Below are 17,401 nucleotides of genomic sequence, written 5' to 3'. Positions count from 1 at the left end.
CAAATAGACTCCTAACACGCATAGATACAACATTAAGAAAGATGCCTAAAAGATCAGAGAGCAAACGAATCAAATCGGGCGAAAAACGAAGCTACTGCCTTCTTTGGTCGAGTGCTTGGTCGAGTGGTCCAGTCGACCAATCGAGTCAGTACGGAAAGTAAAAACTGATTTGGTCATAACTTCTTCGTTTGAAGTCGGATTGATCCGAAATTCAAAGGGGAACTTCCTAGAATGTATTAGAATCATATGGGAAGATAAAATCATCAAGTCATGGTCAAAATATGGGTTCTTGATTTGACCCAAGAAACTAGGGTTTCAACCTTTATGGCTCTCATGAAAAGGTTATGATCACAGGGTGAAAGGTAATAATTGCTATCAAGAAAATAACAAGAAATCATAGAATAATCAAGTTTAGATTAACATAAATATTTCCCATGAGGTTTCCCTCTCATGGGAGGTTACCAAAGGTTTCCAGAAAGATCATACAAGGTCAGGGTTTCAAGAAATTAATCAGGCTAGGGTTAAGATCATGACGATGATCATAGATCGCAAAGAATAGAATGAGATCATGGAATAGATGGTTGCAAGAATGCATCATCTTCTTCCTGATCTCAATCAAGAACAAGATCGAAGAAAAGAAATTCGTAATGTCAAAGTGATTACTAACCTTGAATTGTCAAATCAGAGATGAGAGGCTTTAGATCTGCAGAGGAGTCTTTCGAATCACCAGAGAGAGTTTCGGAGAGGTCTTCTCAAGTTCAAAAAGTGTTTAGGAGGCAGCCGTAGCCAAGAAACACGGAGTAGGGTTTAAATATAAGTGAAAAACCCTAAAATTACATTTTCTCGGATTTAACAATCCTTTGGTCGAGTGGTCCAGTCGACCAATCAGTCGACCAAGGCAGATAGTAAGGTTCAAACAAGGAATTGAAGGATCAAATGGGCTCTAAACCTTATGGGCTTTTGCACACACATCAAGTGACATATCTAGTGTGCACAAATACCTTCAAACAAAGTCAGATAATACTCCAAGTCCTTCAACTAATCTCATCTTCAAGACAGTGCAGCTTCCTTTTCAAATCTGCACAGACTTCCAAGTGTGGAACTCCATCATCAACATCCATGGGTTCAGAGTCAAACACCATGTCTTCTACTGAGATGGCCCATAGTTGGCTTCTTCCTTTACTCCGGGTCTTCGGACCTACAATAACCGGGTTACCAGGTCAAAGTCAGGGTTAGTTTAGGGCTGGGTTTCACTGGTAATTGTTGGGAAATGCCATGTCAGCATTTGCCACATCAGCCTCTATTGGTTTTGATGATAATAAGCATGAATTACTAATGGCTATATTGAGTTATGATGTTTAGTTCAAGATGAGAACAAGTGGACCAACTCCAAGTCAAAGCCATATGCAAGTCAAAGCCAAGATCATGCCAAGACAGACATGAAGATGGACATGAAGTCTAAGTCAAGATGACCATGCCAAGATGGACATGAAGACCGTTGCACAAAATCAAGTCGAAAACCAAGTCAAAGATCAAGACTTAGGCTAAATCAGGGCTTAGGACACCTTTGCATACACACACATGTAAATGCATCCATAATATGTAATCCATGTTACTAGAGTGACCTAGGACATGTTAGTAAGGTGTACAATGCTTAGGATTGTCAAAACGATCCAAAAATCCAAGCCATATCCCAGCCCAAAGTTGTTTAGAAAAATAGAGCCCAGACGGATGTCCGTCTGAGCAGACGGACGTCCGTCTATTTTGATAACTCTGTTTCTCAGAAAACAACAGAAGGCCAAGCGGAATTTCCTTCTGGCAGACGGATGTCCGTCTGAGCCAGTCCAGGCCAAACGGATGACCATCTGGGCAGACGGATGTCCGTCTGAGCTAGTCCAGGCCAAACTGACGTCCGTCTGGCCCAGATTTGACTATAACGGCTAGTTTAAAGAGAATATCCTCTACAGCTGTTTGCAACGGATACTTTTGAGACGGATGACCGTCTGACCAGACGGACGTCCGTCTGGGCTGAAAAATAGGACAAAAAATGTGTCCGTTTTCTATCCGTTGGGGATTGGGTTTTGGCACTCAAAGGTGCTCTATATAAACCCAATTCACCTCATTTGAGAGGAACAACACTCACACTTGATCACCCACTCCCCAAGTGATCCTAAAGCTCTCAGATTGCAAGAAAGCCTTGTGCTTTGCCTTTCACCTTCTCCCTAACCTTGAAGAACATACCAAGGTGTTAAAGTAAGCTTGTGGAAGTCAAGCTTGAGGTGGTTGAAGGCTTTGGTGGTGCATACATTTCATATCTTGAGCATACAACTCTTATTGCATCACACACACACAAGAGGTAAAGTGTCACACCTCTTGTTAAGGTAACATCCTTCTCTTGTATCTGTTTTCAATTCTAGTCTAGGTAGATTAGAATTGGTTTTGGGTACTCTTGCCCGTGAACAAAGATTGGTTGGGTGCTCTTGCCCGTGAATAAAGATTGAAGAGGGTGCTCTTGCCCTAAGATAAACAAAGATTGTAAAGGGTGCTCTTGCCCCGTAACAAAGATTGTAAAGGGTTTGATCTCTACCCATTGTATTGAAAGAGAATCACTAGTGGAATAGTCTCTTGAGTCCAAGAGAGGAGTGGACGTAGACTTGCAAAGTCGAACCACTATAAAATACTTGTCTTGTGGTTGCTTGTATTGTTTAGATTCATTTGAATTCTCAATTTATCTTGTATTTCCGCACAAACCGAAAAATTGGGACAATCCACTAGTTGCAACCTAATCACCCCCCCCCCTTTAGGTTGCACCAACAGTAATGTATGAGGTTGCAAAGGGGGAGGTGGAATAGTTATTGTAGGTTGTGGTTGATAGGTTAAGGTTGGTTTGAGGGAAACATGTTGAAAGGAAAATAACATGGCGGAAGGAAAAACTCTACCAATTTCTTTGTCTAAGCACTAATACCCTTTGTAATTTTGACCACAACCAAGAAAAACACAAGGTTTGGATTTCAAGTCCAATTTGTCTTCTCGATACAACTTTAAATTGGGAAAACATAGTGAACCACAAACTCTCAAGATAGAATAATTTGGTGCCTTACTATATAGCATCTCATATGGTGACTTACCATGTAAGACCGGTGTTGGCATTCGGTTTATTAAAAATACGGCAGTCATGAATGCCTCCATCCAATATTCTTTTGGCATATATGCTTGAAACTAAGAGATAAACTTGTTTCTATAATGTGATGATGTTTCCTTTCTGAAATGCCATTCTGTTCAGGTGTGTGAGCATGAGATGCGAGAAACAATGCCACAATCATCTAAGTATTATTTGAAAGCTCCCTTTGTTAATTCAAAGGAACCATCACTTTGGAAAATTTAATTGTAAAAGAAAATAGATTTTCAACCATAATCTTAAAATGTTTGAAACAATAGGCCGCATCAGATTTATTGTGCAAAGGATAAAGCCATGCAAAACAAGTAAAATCTTCTATAAAAATAATATAGGAATGATACCCTCTAATGGACAAAATTCATGTTGGTCCCCATAGATCACAATGAATAAGCTCTAAAGGATGAGCAGTAATATTCATAGAAGAAGAAAATGGTAATTTATGATGTTTTCCAAGCTGATAGGCTCCACAAAGGCGATATATTTTAGAAAATGAATCAAGTAGACACAATTACATTATTTATTTAAAATTGATGAAGATGGATGACCAAGCCATTAATGCCATATTTAAGAAGATGCTTTGGAACTGTAAAGCACCAAGGAAGACACAACTTGGCTGAAAGTGAGTAAAACCTATCTCTGATGGGCCCCTTCAGTAGAATTGCGCTTGACTTCAAATCCTTTATTGAAAAACCCCCCAAGGGAAAAATTCAATAGAGCAATTATTATTAGTAGTAAGTTGAGAAATTGAAAGTAAATTTAAAAAAATTTGTGGGACAACAAGAATAGCATTTAAATGCAAAGATGTTGATGAATTATTCAAAAGTGATGATCTAGTTTGAGTTATAGGGAGTTTCATACCGTTACCGACTGAAACCTGTTCATCTCCATTATAAGTAGTTGATTGTTGCAGGGTAGTAGTGATTGAATGTCATATGATGGGTAGCACCATTGTCCATAATCCACTCAATATGATTTGTCGAGATTGTGTTGGTGTGCAAGCCTGCATATGGTGTAAGAGGGGGTAAGGAAGCACTATTTCAACTTTGTGAATACCAAAAATAGCACTTGCTAGTTGGATGGCCAATTTTAGCACAGATTTGGCATTTGAAGGGTTGAACATAGTGATTGGGAGATTGATGAGATGCTAAATAGTGTTTTGGAGGGACATTAAAGGATCCACTATTATTTGGTCTTGGGTCAGTGGTTGGGAAGCGATGGGTTGTAATAGTGTTGAGGTCGATTGTTAGGTTGCTGATTTGAATTGGCGCTAAGGAGAGCTATGGGGGAGGTGGAATCAGGTAGAGGGGAATTGGTATTATTATAACCACGACGGAGTCATTGTTCGTATGTTAATAATTTAACTTGAAGGTCTGGAAATGAAACAGGTGGGGTAATATTCTCAACATTAGTAATGAAGGTGGTCTAATTTGGACCTAGGCCATTCAAAGTATGTGCTACCAAATCTGAATCTTGTACCTTGTTGTTAAGTGTAGCTAGAGAATTTGCAATGGATTTGATCTGTTGAAAGTATTCAATGATTGTGGAGGATCCTTTATTAATAATCTGCAACTTGCTTCGAAGATAGGTTCTTCTGGTAGTAGATTGTTGTTGAAATAGTTCAGCTACGACATCCCAAACATCTTTGGAATTGAGAAGGCCAAAAATGTGAGATGAAAAGGATTCTATCAACATTGCATTAATACAAGCACGGACAAAATGATATTTCTTCCTCCAAGCTTTGTATTATGGATTGGGGGTTGCAGTATTATCAATGGTAATCATCTTTGGAGGTTGTGTGATGGTGCTGTCAATGTAATCCACGAGACTGTAGCTAATGAAGATTTATTCCAATTGCTCCTTCCATAGTAAATAGTATGATCCATCTAATTTCATAGAAACTAGATTGGAGAGACTAGTAATTAGGAAAGGAGAATTTGTAGCAGCCATTGGGATGGAGGGTTTTAAATTGTTTTAAAAAAAAAAGGTTGAGATACTGTGAAAGAGAAACAATTCAAAGACAGAATGGTGAAGCTACCTACCTCTTGGTATTGCAGGATTCATTTATACAATAAAATAGTTAACATATACAATTTTGAATACAAGAAAGATTCCGCATTTAAATTATGATGGTTAAAAAATATTTTCAAAAACAAGGGTAATGGATCTTTAATGGCTATCTTATTCTATCAATAAACCCTCTAAATCTGTTAGTTGTTGAACCCTCTAAACTGAATGGCAAGATTGAATATTCTTGTAGATACGAGTGAGGGAAGTGGAAGAGAATGCAAAGTGAACAAGAGAGAATCTCACCATGAAAGTGAACCCAAAATTAATTTTCTTGGTAGAAAAACAATTTCTAGTGTTTAACCCACCAAAAAACAATTTCGGGTGTAGCTTGCTTCAAGAAGCAAAAAAAATCAGTCGAAAACTGTTTGATAAAACCTTCTTTGTTTTGCATGATTTTTGCAATGTAAATTGAAATTTATGAAAACTTTTGCTTCAAGAAACACTTTCAACGCAACAACAAATTAGACATGGATTGCCTCTATTTCTTGAAGCAAAAATCGTTGTTGCGTCTATTTCTTGATGCAAAAATTAGATGTGGATTGAGTTTATTTATAGAATTTGACACTATAAACATAACAATGACGATTTTCATAAATTTTAATACCCCTTTCTTACCGATTATTATCCATCCAATAAAATTATCCAATTAAGTTACTTATTTGAATTTATTTTTCCAGATTTTATAAATTTTTACTTAAAATATGTGACTATTATAGACTTTCTTAAATTTCAAACCTAGCCTCATAAATAAAATGGTAAAGATGTCAACAAATAGTCGAAAAATTTATATTCAATCCGTATATACATGCCCATTTAGAAAAATCAACTTAAGAAAATCATTATCTGATTATCATCCAACCGAAAACCAATAAGATATTATCTAAATTCGTCCAAATATAATAGAATACAAATATGGTATTACTACTATCTGATCCGTTTACACCCCTTAGCTTCCATTTCAAAATTTAATTTTTTTATTACATAAATGAAAATGGTTGTCATTTAATGAGTTGGGATCAGCTCCCCGTCTCCCCGTCAGGGGAGCACAAAGTGCTTCCCGACGGCTTCCCAACCACAAAAGCCAGTGGGTCCCATTGGTGAAAAAACACATTTTGGAAAAAGAAAAGAAAAACTAATTTTTTCACCTTTGGGACCCACTGATTTTTGTGGTTGGGAAGTCGTCGGGGAGCACTCTGTGCTCCCCCGACGGGGAGATGATCCCAATTCTCATTTAATATGTATATTTAATGATGTCGTGCTGCTACAAAGCATGAGTGTCATATGATGACATCCATGAATAACTAGTTACAATTTCATGGCGTGCTTTGACCATAATATACATATCATGGCGTGCAAGAATTTTATATTGGGAAATTAGTAGAGGATGTCACGGTTGAGTTTGGATCGTATATCTTGACAAGTAGAGGTATGTGCTCTTTTTATATTTTTTCATTACACATTAAGAGGAATCTACCTCTCATTTTACTTGTTAGAATTTAGACATAAGCTTTACTTTTAATGTGTAGCAGAGGTGTGAGAGGAACATAAACTTCTATCTAAATGAGTAAAAGATCCCAACTCATCAAAGTCTACCATCAAATTCATTTCCCATAAATTTAGGCCAAAACCTATAACAAAAATGCAACCATAAAATCACAAAATGATTGGCTTAGTTACTAATGACCAAAACCTCGTAGGTGAAAAGTTAAGAGGATCCTACAAAAAAAAGAATAGGTTAAGAGGATAAATTCTCCCTAATAGTATATATAATAGCTTCACCCACATATATATAAAATTGATAGTTCTTAAAAAAAAAAATGCAACCCTAAAATCAACTATAGTTGTGCTTGAACAAAATCTATCACTAATAAATCGCCAAATACCTTCTGAGTCTAAGTGCTAGAACAATCTGTAGACATTCTTGGAGGAGAACACAAGTAAGGCTTTGGTGGTATATCCAATGAAGTAATGCTACCTTCCAACATTTCAACAACTTTACTCATTGAAGGCCGGTCTAATGGATTCGTTTGGATGCACCATAGCCCTACTAAACTCATTTTCTTCACAATTTCCTCTTCCACCGTAGTAGTGACCCCTTCTAGTTCCAGCTTCTGATCAAACTTAAAATGCCTGTAGATCCAATGTGGGAAATATACATCACTAGTATGATCTGCTGACAATTTCATATTCCTTCTTCCTCCAACCATTTCCAAAACCATCATCCCATAACTATAAACATCTGACTTGTATGAGACTTCTCCAAAAGTTCGGAAAAACACTTCTGGTGCAATATATCCAGGAGTCCCTCTCCTATCCTTCATTGATACTTTACTCTCTTTCTTTGGGCATAGTTTTGCAAGTCCAAAATCAGAGATCTTGGGGCAGAAGTCCTCGTCTAGAAGTATGTTATGTGGCTTTATGTCGAAGTGCAGAATACGTGTATTGCAACCACGATGTAGGTACTCTAGTCCCCGGCCAATTCCAATAGCAATATCGAATAACACTTCCCATCCAAGGCGAGGATGTGCAGTAGATGATTCTTTGCCATATATGAACTTCTCCAAAGATCCATTAGGCATGAACTCATATACAAGGGCTCTTCTAATCCCATCAAAACAATAACCAAGAAGAGCAACAACATTGACATGGGAAGTCCTACTAATGCTTGCAACCTCATTAATGAATTCATCTCCATTCCCTTTGGATTCATTGAGAATCTTAACTGCCACCAAACGACCGTCAATTAACTTTCCTCTGAACACACAACCATAACCTCCTTCACCTAGCTTTTCTTTGAAGGAATCAGTAATTTTCTTGATATCTGAATAACTATATCTTTGTGGAACCAAAGATCCGTTATTCTTCAGAAAAGTCTCTACGTCAATATCCTTATTTTTGTTATATTTCCTTCTCCAAGAGCAATATAGGACTATTAGAATTATCGTAATCCCAATAATCCCGGCCACCAAAGAGATAGCTGTAATCAAAGGAAGACCCCATGGGCCACATACATCTCAGTAATCAAATTATAATCCAATAGATAAGTTTGGAAAATCACTCAAACTCTAGTTCAAAATTGAATAACATTGCTTCATAAGTAAAATGAATGTTACCTGTAATTGCAAGCTTCCTTCTCAAATTCACATGGATGTCCTTCCTTTCCACACCAACAATGCTACAAGTTTTGGTGAGGGTTGTTAATATAGATTGATTAGTGTACCCAACATACGAACAGGTGGAGCAAGCTGACATGGTATCTCCAAGGTTTGAACCACCTTGACATTGCATGGGAGGGCATTGTGTCCAATTGGATGGTTTAGTCCCCTGGGCTGGCTCACAGTGTAATCTAGACACAATAAAAACGCAAAAAATTAACCAGTAAGATATATATATTTCTATCTTTTAAATTTTAAAGTAATTCAACTGGAAACTCATCGAATTTAAAAAACAAAAACTTGATGGAAAGTAAAAGATAAAAAAAAAAAGACTAACGTCCAGTTATTCGATGAATCGCAGGTGCATTGGACACAGTTGTCAGCAGTTAATACTTTTGTTCTATTAGGAACAAGTAGCATGTAGTCAAGTGAATTGTTGCCGACCATGGATTTACATGCTGCAAAAAACATAAAACTTCCAAATCATAAATGCTTTCTTTGAGTTTAAGTTTAAACATTCTGTAACAATATTACAAGATAAAAAATAAATAAAAAAACAATATTACAGGTTTGACGACTTTTTACTCCACTCGAATGATTCTCCTAACTAAAAAACTAATTTTGAACAGGGTTGGCCAAGTGGTAAGCAGCTTAGTCCGCTTAAGCAAGGTTTCGATTGTGGATGCAAAAAATTCCCGCTGAGAGACTCACCCACCACAGCTAGAAGTGCGACCCGGGTCAAACACCGGATTAGTCTGGGCAAAGCCTTGGAACCGGGGTTGGCAACCCAAAAAAAAAAAAAAAAAAAAACGGATTTTGAATTACCAAGCAAGATTAGATCAGCAGCCACAAGAAAGGTGGAAGTTTGTATACTAACCTCTGAGAGGAATATCGATGAGTTGACCGGCGTGAAGTTGATCATCCCGGGTCGGGGTCAACCCATTGAGCTTCAACAAGGTACTTGCGTTGAACCCATACTTGTCAGCGATCTGCCCCATTGTACTCCGATTCGACACTATCACATGTCCATAATGGACGACCTGATCACCTTCCACTCTGTCGCAGCTACAGGGTAGCGGAATCCACAGCTGCTGCTCTGGATAGATCAAATCTGGGTTGGAAATGTCATTCACAGTGGCAATCTCCTGGTATGTCACCAATCCAGAATAAAGTTCATTTGCAATGTAATTCAGGTAATCTCCTTTCTTTACAGTGTACACAGGGACTCTATTGGAAATTCCAATTCCCTGGCCACAGCTGCACTGGAAGGGAACCCTGATGGTCTGATTTTTCTGGACTCTAAGAACTGGAGAGGTTGAGAGTGGAAAAGAGTTTGCACTGTATAAGGAGATGTAGCTGACACCAAAGAGTTTGGCTATGTAGCCAATGCTGTAGTTCGACCGAGAAACGTAGTCGATCATGGCTGAACATGTTGCAGTGGTGGTGCAGTTGAAGCCTAGTAGTGCAGTTGCTGAAGGGAGGAAGCAAAGGAACAGAAGAAATTCTACTGCAGTGGATGAAGGAGTTGTGCTTCTCGTCATCTGCATAACATATCAAGAGCTCAATTTGTTCTTCCTTTTTCTTTTCTTGCTGCTTCCAGTGGCGTCAAATATAGTAGAGTAGTCAAATGTGGTGGGCTTAGTGGGGGGACAATTACAAAGAGGTAGTGTGTCTTACTCTCAAGTAACTGTAAGGAACTTTTGCAGAAATGGAACTCGATTTGCAGATTTCAACTCTCAGATTTGACCACAAGGCAGTGTCTCGCAGTTTCAGGGTCAAGGTCTACTCGCACCGAAATATATTTTTTTTTATCTTTCTTTTTTGGGGTAATCGAAGTTTCTGAAACTTCAATGGCAGAAATTAAAGAATTGAAAATTTGGCCTGATTTTACCACCACACACACAAAAAAAATGTCCTGATAAATTGAGAATGATAACCCACTCTTTTTCTAAGGAAGCGGAAGTAATACATGGTGGTATGTAATTAGGAGGGAGTCTAGGTCTTCCAATTATATTAAATTTTGGAGTAATTTTAGAGACCTTAATCATTCTCTAAAGTGCAATAAATGTCATCAGCATGAAGAAATCAACATGTCTAAGTTTATTCTAGTTGTAGCTGAAAAAATATTTTCAGAAATCAGGTTCTTACATTTGATTGATTTGGGTTAACCGCTCACATACAATTTTAGGTACATTTCATTTGTTTTGGGTTAGCCGGTCACAAACAATTTAAGTTATAATAAAACTATCAAAAAAGTTTCGCAAAACCATGTTATTTTATTCATCAGTTGCTCAAACAATCCCCTCCCCCCCACACACACACCACCATCACATAAACGGGACGACTCTTAACCTGTTAAAATGCAATTTTGTGATTTTTCAAAACTCAGAGTGTATAGGTATAGGTATAGTTCATTCTCTATTCCAGCCAACAAGCTACTTGAAAAGGTTGACTGGAAATGATGATACAAGAAAAAATAACAACCGGGTGCCTTTAGTCCAAATTTCCAGCAATTGTTTCTAAGTCGTAGTCAAAGATTTGGACGCTCATGTGAAGACAGTTTTGCTTTCAACTTTCTAGCTAAGAACATTTCAAAAATCTCAGTTTTCTCTAATTGAACAAATGACAAATGATACACGTCTTACTTGCCAATTAAATAGTTGGGTAAATATTAAGGATTCACTTCCAACAGGGTTTATCACCTAGAATATTGAGGCAAGTTTCCTCCCCCTATGGAGGAAGGCACAACCCAATATGGACTTGAAAATGCCTCTGGGGGTCAATGATCATCACCATGAGCCCCGGTGGTGAAGGAGAGACACTTCCATGGACCTTAAAGAAACTTGTTTCTTTAAGGTCACGAAAGCATAGAACACTAGACCTGGAGGGCAAATGGTAAAAGAAAAATACATCGGGAGCAAAGAAATAAACTTGGACCTTCTAGAGTTCATGCTTATGGAAAGATAAAATAGAGACAAGGAAGGCAAAGAGGAAAAGAATACTTGGAGCACACTCTGACCCACTTCTAGGCTGCCTTTGAATTTTCATACGAGAAAACCACTTTCCACAGTTATGTTATGAAGAGTCCCTCTAGGCTGATTTTGTCTCTAGCATGGAAGTCAAATATCACTGCTAGCATTCTCATGATGCTGCAGATCAGAGACATTTTCAGCAGCTTCTTTTAGCTTGATGGCCACAGATACCAACAATTACAAAGACTTGCACCAGAATATCTTGTCAATTAAACATTTTTCTATAATATTATTTGGATTTTATGTAAAGGAACCTACTACATTACAAACAAAAGGGGCTTATATAATAAGAAAGGGCAAGAGAAGGGTTCCTCCATGTGCAAATTGAAGGGGAGGAGTCATGGCTTTAAATGATAAAGATCATGTATGGGGATCTTCTCAAGCACAGACAAAATAATCTTTCTTCTTCTAGGCTTTGTATTCTGGATTAGGGGTTGCATTATTATCAATGATAATCATCTTTGGAGGTTGTGTGATGGTGTCGTCAATGTAATCCATGAGATTATAGCTAATGAAGATTGATTGCAAAATCTCCTTCCATAGTAATTAGTATGATCCATCTAATTTCACGGAAACAAGATTCGAGAGAGATTAGTAATTGAGAAAGGAGAATTTGTAGCGGCCATGGGGCGGGAGGGTTTTAAATTATTATTATTTTTTAAAATGGCTGAGATACCGTGAAAGAGAAACAATTCAAAGATAGAATGGTGAAGCTTCATACCTTTTGGTATTGCAGGATTCATTTATATAATAAAATATTTAACATATACAATTTTGAATACAAGAGATTTCACATTTAAATTATGATGGTTAAAAAAGATTTCCAAAAATAAGGGTGACGGCTCTTTAACGGCTATCTTATTCTATCAATAAACCTTCTAAATATGTTAGTTGTTGAATCCTCTAAATCGAATGGCAAGACTAAATATTCTTGGAGATACGAGCGAGGGAAGAGGAAGAGAAGGCAAAGTGAACAAGAGAGAATCTCACCATGAAAGCGAACACAAAATTAATTTTCTTGATAGAAAAACAATTTCTAGTGTTTAACCCACCAAAAAACCATTGTGTAGCTTGCTTCAAGAAGAAAAAAAAATCAGTCGAAAACTGTTTGATAAAACCTTTTTTGTTTTGCATGATTTTTGCAATGTAAATTGAAATTTATGAAAACTTTTACTTCAAGAAACACTTTCAACGCAACAACAAATTACACGTGGATTGCCTCTATTTCTTGAAGCAAAAATTGTTGTTGTGTCTGTTTCTCGAAGCAAAAATTAGATGTGGATTGGGTTTATTTGTAGAATTTGACACTATAAACATAACAATGACATTTTTCATAAATTTTATTAAAACTTCCAAATCTGTTTCAAGAAATAGATTTTGTTAAACACCTATGGGCATTGTTTCTACTTCCAGAAGCAAGTTTTATAAAATGCCTAAAAGAGTGTTTATGCTTCTAGAAACACTTATAATTGTCTCTGGTGTTTCTTGAAGCAGAGCATGCGAACCCATGCTAATGTATGAATCATGGTAGTGGTTAGCATTCTCTAAGACTTCTTGTTTTCAATAAATGAAAAGAAAATAAAGGAAGTATAATAACATAATCATTGATTTATATGTCAATCTCCCTCTCAAATTCAATAATAATATTAATAGTAATATACTAGGGATAAAAATAACAAAACTGGAGTAGGTATAATAGTGGATAAAGATTTTAAGAATGATGTTGTGGATGTTAAAAGAGTGGGTGATAGGGTTATTGTTATCAAGCTTGTAATGGAGAAAGAGATTGTAAATATAATTTGTGCATATGCACCTCAAGTAGGATTGGATGAAAGTCGAAAGTTAGAATTTTGGGAAAATATGAATGGATTAAAGCAAGGAAATCGTCAAGGGGAAAATATTATCATAGGAGGTGATTAAAATGGAGATATTAGAAAAGATTAAAGAGGCTATGAGAGTGTACATGGAGGATATGGTTTTAGAGAGAGGAATGAGGAAGGGATTTCAATTTTAGATTTTTCTATTGTTTTTTATCTATAAATTGTAAATACTTACTTCAGAAAGAGAGAGGAGCATTTAATTACCTTCAAAAGTGGACATCATAGAAGCCAAATATATTTCTTCCTAACTAGAAGGACTGATGATTGTTGTGCAAGGATTGCAAGGCAATACCAAGGGAAAGCTTAACTGCATAACATAGACTTATGGTCTTGGATATGTGCCTTACCCTAAAAGCTCATAAAATGTGCAAGGTTAACTATCCTAGAATAAGATGGTGGAACTTAAAAATAAGAGTGCTTGAAATCCTTCGCCAATAAAGTAGTCAAATAAGGAAAGTGGGATTTTGAGGGGGACACTATGCAATGTGGAATGAGATGGTTATGTGTATCAAGAAAGTGTTAAAGATGTCCTAGGTGAATCAAAAGGAAAACTTCATTCTTATAGAGAGACTTGGTGGGGTAAGGTTCAAGCTTCAATTAGGAATAAGAAAGCTAGTTTTAAGACAGGGCAAAGAACTAAGGATGTTGATGACTTTCAAAGATATAAGTTGGCTAGAAATGAAGCTAAGAAAATTGTAAGAAAAGCAAGGGAGAAGAAGTATGAAGAGTTATACAATAAGCATGAAGGAAGGGGGGAAAATCTATTTATAAGATAGCTAAAATAAGGGATAGGAAGAGTAGAGATCTTGACCATGTTAGATGTATTAAAAATGGAGATGGTAAAGTACTAGTATTTGATGAGGACATTAAGAAAAGATGGAAAATCTATTTCTTGAGTCTACTAAACAACCATGCTTTAAGCACCTGTGATTCGGACGATTACACCATTCACCAAGGCACCAATTTTCAAATATATTTGTAGAGAATTTTAATGCACGAAGTAAAAGAAGCACTAAAGAGGATGAAACTAGGCAAGACACAAGGTCCTAATGAAATCCCAATAGAAGTATGGAAGAGCTTAGGAACCCGTAAGGTAGTTTGGTTGACTAAGTTGTTTAATAAGATTATGAGCACAAGGAAAATGCCAGATGAACGGAGGAAAAGCATCGTGGTTCCAACTTACAAAAATAAAGGAGATATTCAAAGTTGTAATAACTTTAGGGGTATTAAACGGATGAGCCATACTACTAAACTATGGAGAGAGTAATTCAAATCTATTGAGACACTTAACCACAATTACGGAGAATCAATTTGGGTTTATGCCGGAAAGATCTACTACAGAGGCTACTTACCTAATTAGGAGACTTATGGAAAGGTATAGAGAGTGTAGGATATACCTTCATACGGTATTTATTGACCTAGAAAAAAGCTTATGATAGAGTTCCTAGAGCATCAATTTGGCAAGTACTAGAGAAAATATGTGAAATCCCCTCACAACCCTAACCCGGAAATCTATATTGTAGGTCCAAAGACCCGAAGTGAATGAAGAAGACAGCTGTGGGCCATCTAAATCAAACCCATTGGTTTTGACTTGGAACCAATGGAAGTAGATGGTGATGATACCAAGTTAGAAACCTTGTCTGAGTTAGGAAGAAGATCAAGATTGAATGATGACGGATTTGGTAGGTGGACCAAGAGTTCAGTGATGACACAATTGGAAGGTCCTGAAAAACCAGGTAAGACCCTCCTATAACTTGGAAAAGGACCCAAGATGAAGTTAGGACCTTCGGATGACCAAAATTGGTACATGTTGGTCAATTGCCTTGGTCGCCTCAAGCGACCAACCCAAGTGATCAACCAGTATCGGGGAAGTTTTATCACTTTTTGGGAATTAGGTTTCCGAACCCTATATAGTCAATTTTCGTCCTAATTTGTGTCATTGTGTCATAAGACTGTTAGAGAATCTGAGAAGAACCCTAGAGCTCTCTCTCCAAGGCCAAGGAATATTTCAAGTATCCGTGAAGTTTTCCGCTTGACGAATCTTCTTCTTCAAGGTTAACAATCACTCCCTTTCTTCTAGATCTACATTCTCCTATTGATTCTACTTGTTGATGAGAGTTTGGAGAAGGCTTTAAGTTTCTATAGTGGCCTACTATTCTATTCTCATAGTTTTAGAGTGAATCCCCATTCACTCTAGTTCTTTCGTGAACTTCAAGGTGTGATTTTGGTAAAAGCCTAGCATGAATCTTTGTGATTGTATCCTCTTTGATTGTTTGATTCCCAATCCATGCTAGATCATATTCTAAGCTGTTTTTAGATCTTATTCTACTTTTATCTTAGTCCTAGAGTGAATCTCCATTCACTCTAGTCTATACATGAAACTGTGGATTGACTTTGGATAAAACCAATATTAGGACTCGTTAGGTTTTCGCTCCATTGACCATGATTGATGCCTAAATCATACTAAATAGTGTCCTACTATTATTTTTGACTTTTCTAAATAATTTTGGAGTGTTTTGGAACCTAAACGATGAGTTTTTAACTGATTTTAGGTTTTACATCCGTACACAATAGCCTTGGTCGCCCCAAGCGACCCAAGGGTACAGTGACAACATAATGCCCCGTTTTGAACTCTTTTCATCTTCGAAACTTTAGGGTTTGTTCCTAACATTAAATCATTGTATTATTCGGGTTTCTTTGGCAAGTGTGAACCTACCTTTTGGTTTATTTTTTGAAGGTTATGAGACGACAACAAGGTGAGGACATTCACTTACAAATAACATAGTTTACTTTCTATTTTCAAATGCATGATCTTTTTTACTGTTTAGGACTTGTGCATGATAGATATGCCTTTGTAATCTCAGTATATTATTCATTATATGATATGCATATTTGTTATACATGAGAATGTTTGGAATGTGAATGGATTATGATATGATGTTATATTTGGAATCATATTGTGATGCGATTGCCTAAATTGTGATTGTGGAATAGGGAATGCCCTTTTGGTGCATCTGTCTTGGGACATCAATGGAGGTGGTATGAAACGCTTTCCTATGATGCCCCTTGGCGCTTTCCATGATTACTAGATGACATACCTAGGACTTGTCTAGAAGGGTTTGGATAGAAACCCCATCATATCTCACCCTATCGGTGTGGGTATTGAGGCCGAATGACCTATGGCCGTAGTGGGGATTGTGGGCACTGAAGACCGGTATCCAATCCATGAGAGGGCATAATCACATTGTGGGGGCCATTCATTGGTAGGATTGCATTATAATAAGCCTGGGCTCATGGGCACTCAAGACCGATAAACAACCCATGAGAGTGCAAGAGAGCTTCCCGTTTATTATATGTGGATGACCAATAGGATTAAGAGTCCGTAGTCCAAGTTGGTTGGAGCCATAGGATATGATGACTCTAGGGGGAAAGGTACTGGAACGGATTGCCAGGGGCAAGGAAGGGAAGTATCTGACTAAGATTGATATGACTCAGTCGATGACATGCATTGGGCTAGGTTTAACCTCGACACGTGCCAGTACTCATACCAATGGTGGAGTGAGAGAGTGGTGACCTAAACCCTAACCATGGTGATTGTCTGAGATGGATGCCTTGACCCAATAGCTGCGGAGAACCCAAAAGACGTGCTTAAGAGCTGTGAGGGAGAGTGACTAAGACTACCCAGAGGAGTATGGTGTTCTATCTTAATGTGTGTCTGCCACTAGAGACCAACATATGTTAGAGTTAGATGCATGCTTGCACATTGTCTCATATCATATTGCATCATGCTTTGTTCTTGAATATTGATTGTAATGGTTTTTTGTACTTGAACTACTTGCTGAGTTCTTTTGAGCTCACCCTTTAGGGACAACGTTTTAAACTTTGTTGTAGGTGTCAATGACATCAAGACCCAGGAATACGAGACCACGTCGAGTGATCCGTACGGTATACAGAGTGTTGGCGATCACGAACATCACAGTGAAGAATGTGCGTGTGACGACTATGCATACCAGGATTAGTCCTATTCTGGAGTTGGAGTACCCCATGTTGGATATGGAAGTCTTAGAGTCTAGACATTACCTTTTCGAT

At 37.4% G+C, this 17,401-nt stretch overlaps 1 protein-coding gene across 1 annotated transcript; it reads right to left on the bottom strand.

Annotated features, from left to right (window-relative positions):
* Positions 1-6,845: 6,845 nt before the first annotated feature.
* On the bottom strand, positions 6,846-9,965 carry LOC149028783 (rust resistance kinase Lr10-like). The gene is made up of 4 exons (XM_089149193.1): positions 9,278-9,965; positions 8,738-8,858; positions 8,359-8,591; positions 6,846-8,222 (listed from the first exon to the last, which is right to left on the bottom strand). The coding sequence occupies exons 1-4, from the start codon at positions 9,945-9,947 to the stop codon at positions 7,138-7,140; spliced, it is 2,109 nt and encodes a 702-aa protein (XP_089005319.1). The 5' UTR covers positions 9,948-9,965; the 3' UTR covers positions 6,846-7,137.
* Between the last annotated feature and the right edge of the window lie 7,436 nt (positions 9,966-17,401).

The sequence above is a fragment of the Hakea prostrata genome, chromosome 1 (assembly GCF_041222555.1).
Source record: "Hakea prostrata isolate BN-2017 chromosome 1, UWA_Hpros_2, whole genome shotgun sequence".
In the NCBI taxonomy this organism is placed as follows: domain Eukaryota; kingdom Viridiplantae; phylum Streptophyta; class Magnoliopsida; order Proteales; family Proteaceae; genus Hakea; species Hakea prostrata.
The sequence above is the reverse complement of the archived record's forward strand: the minus strand, read 5'-3'. Positions and strand labels throughout refer to the sequence as shown.

What these genes read in the sequence shown, in the direction of transcription:
- LOC149028783 (XM_089149193.1), bottom strand. Translation starts at nt 9,947, where the DNA reads ATGCAGATGACGAGAAGCACAACTCCTTCATCCACTGCAGTAGAATTT. An exon ending in CATCGATATTCCTCTCAGAG is followed by an intron (nt 8,859 to 9,277) that starts GTTAGTATACAA and finishes TGTTTTTTGCAG; the next exon opens with CATGTAAATCCATGGTCGGC. An exon ending in GATTCATCGAATAACTGGAC is followed by an intron (nt 8,592 to 8,737) that starts GTTAGTCTTTTT and finishes TATTGTGTCTAG; the next exon opens with ATTACACTGTGAGCCAGCCC.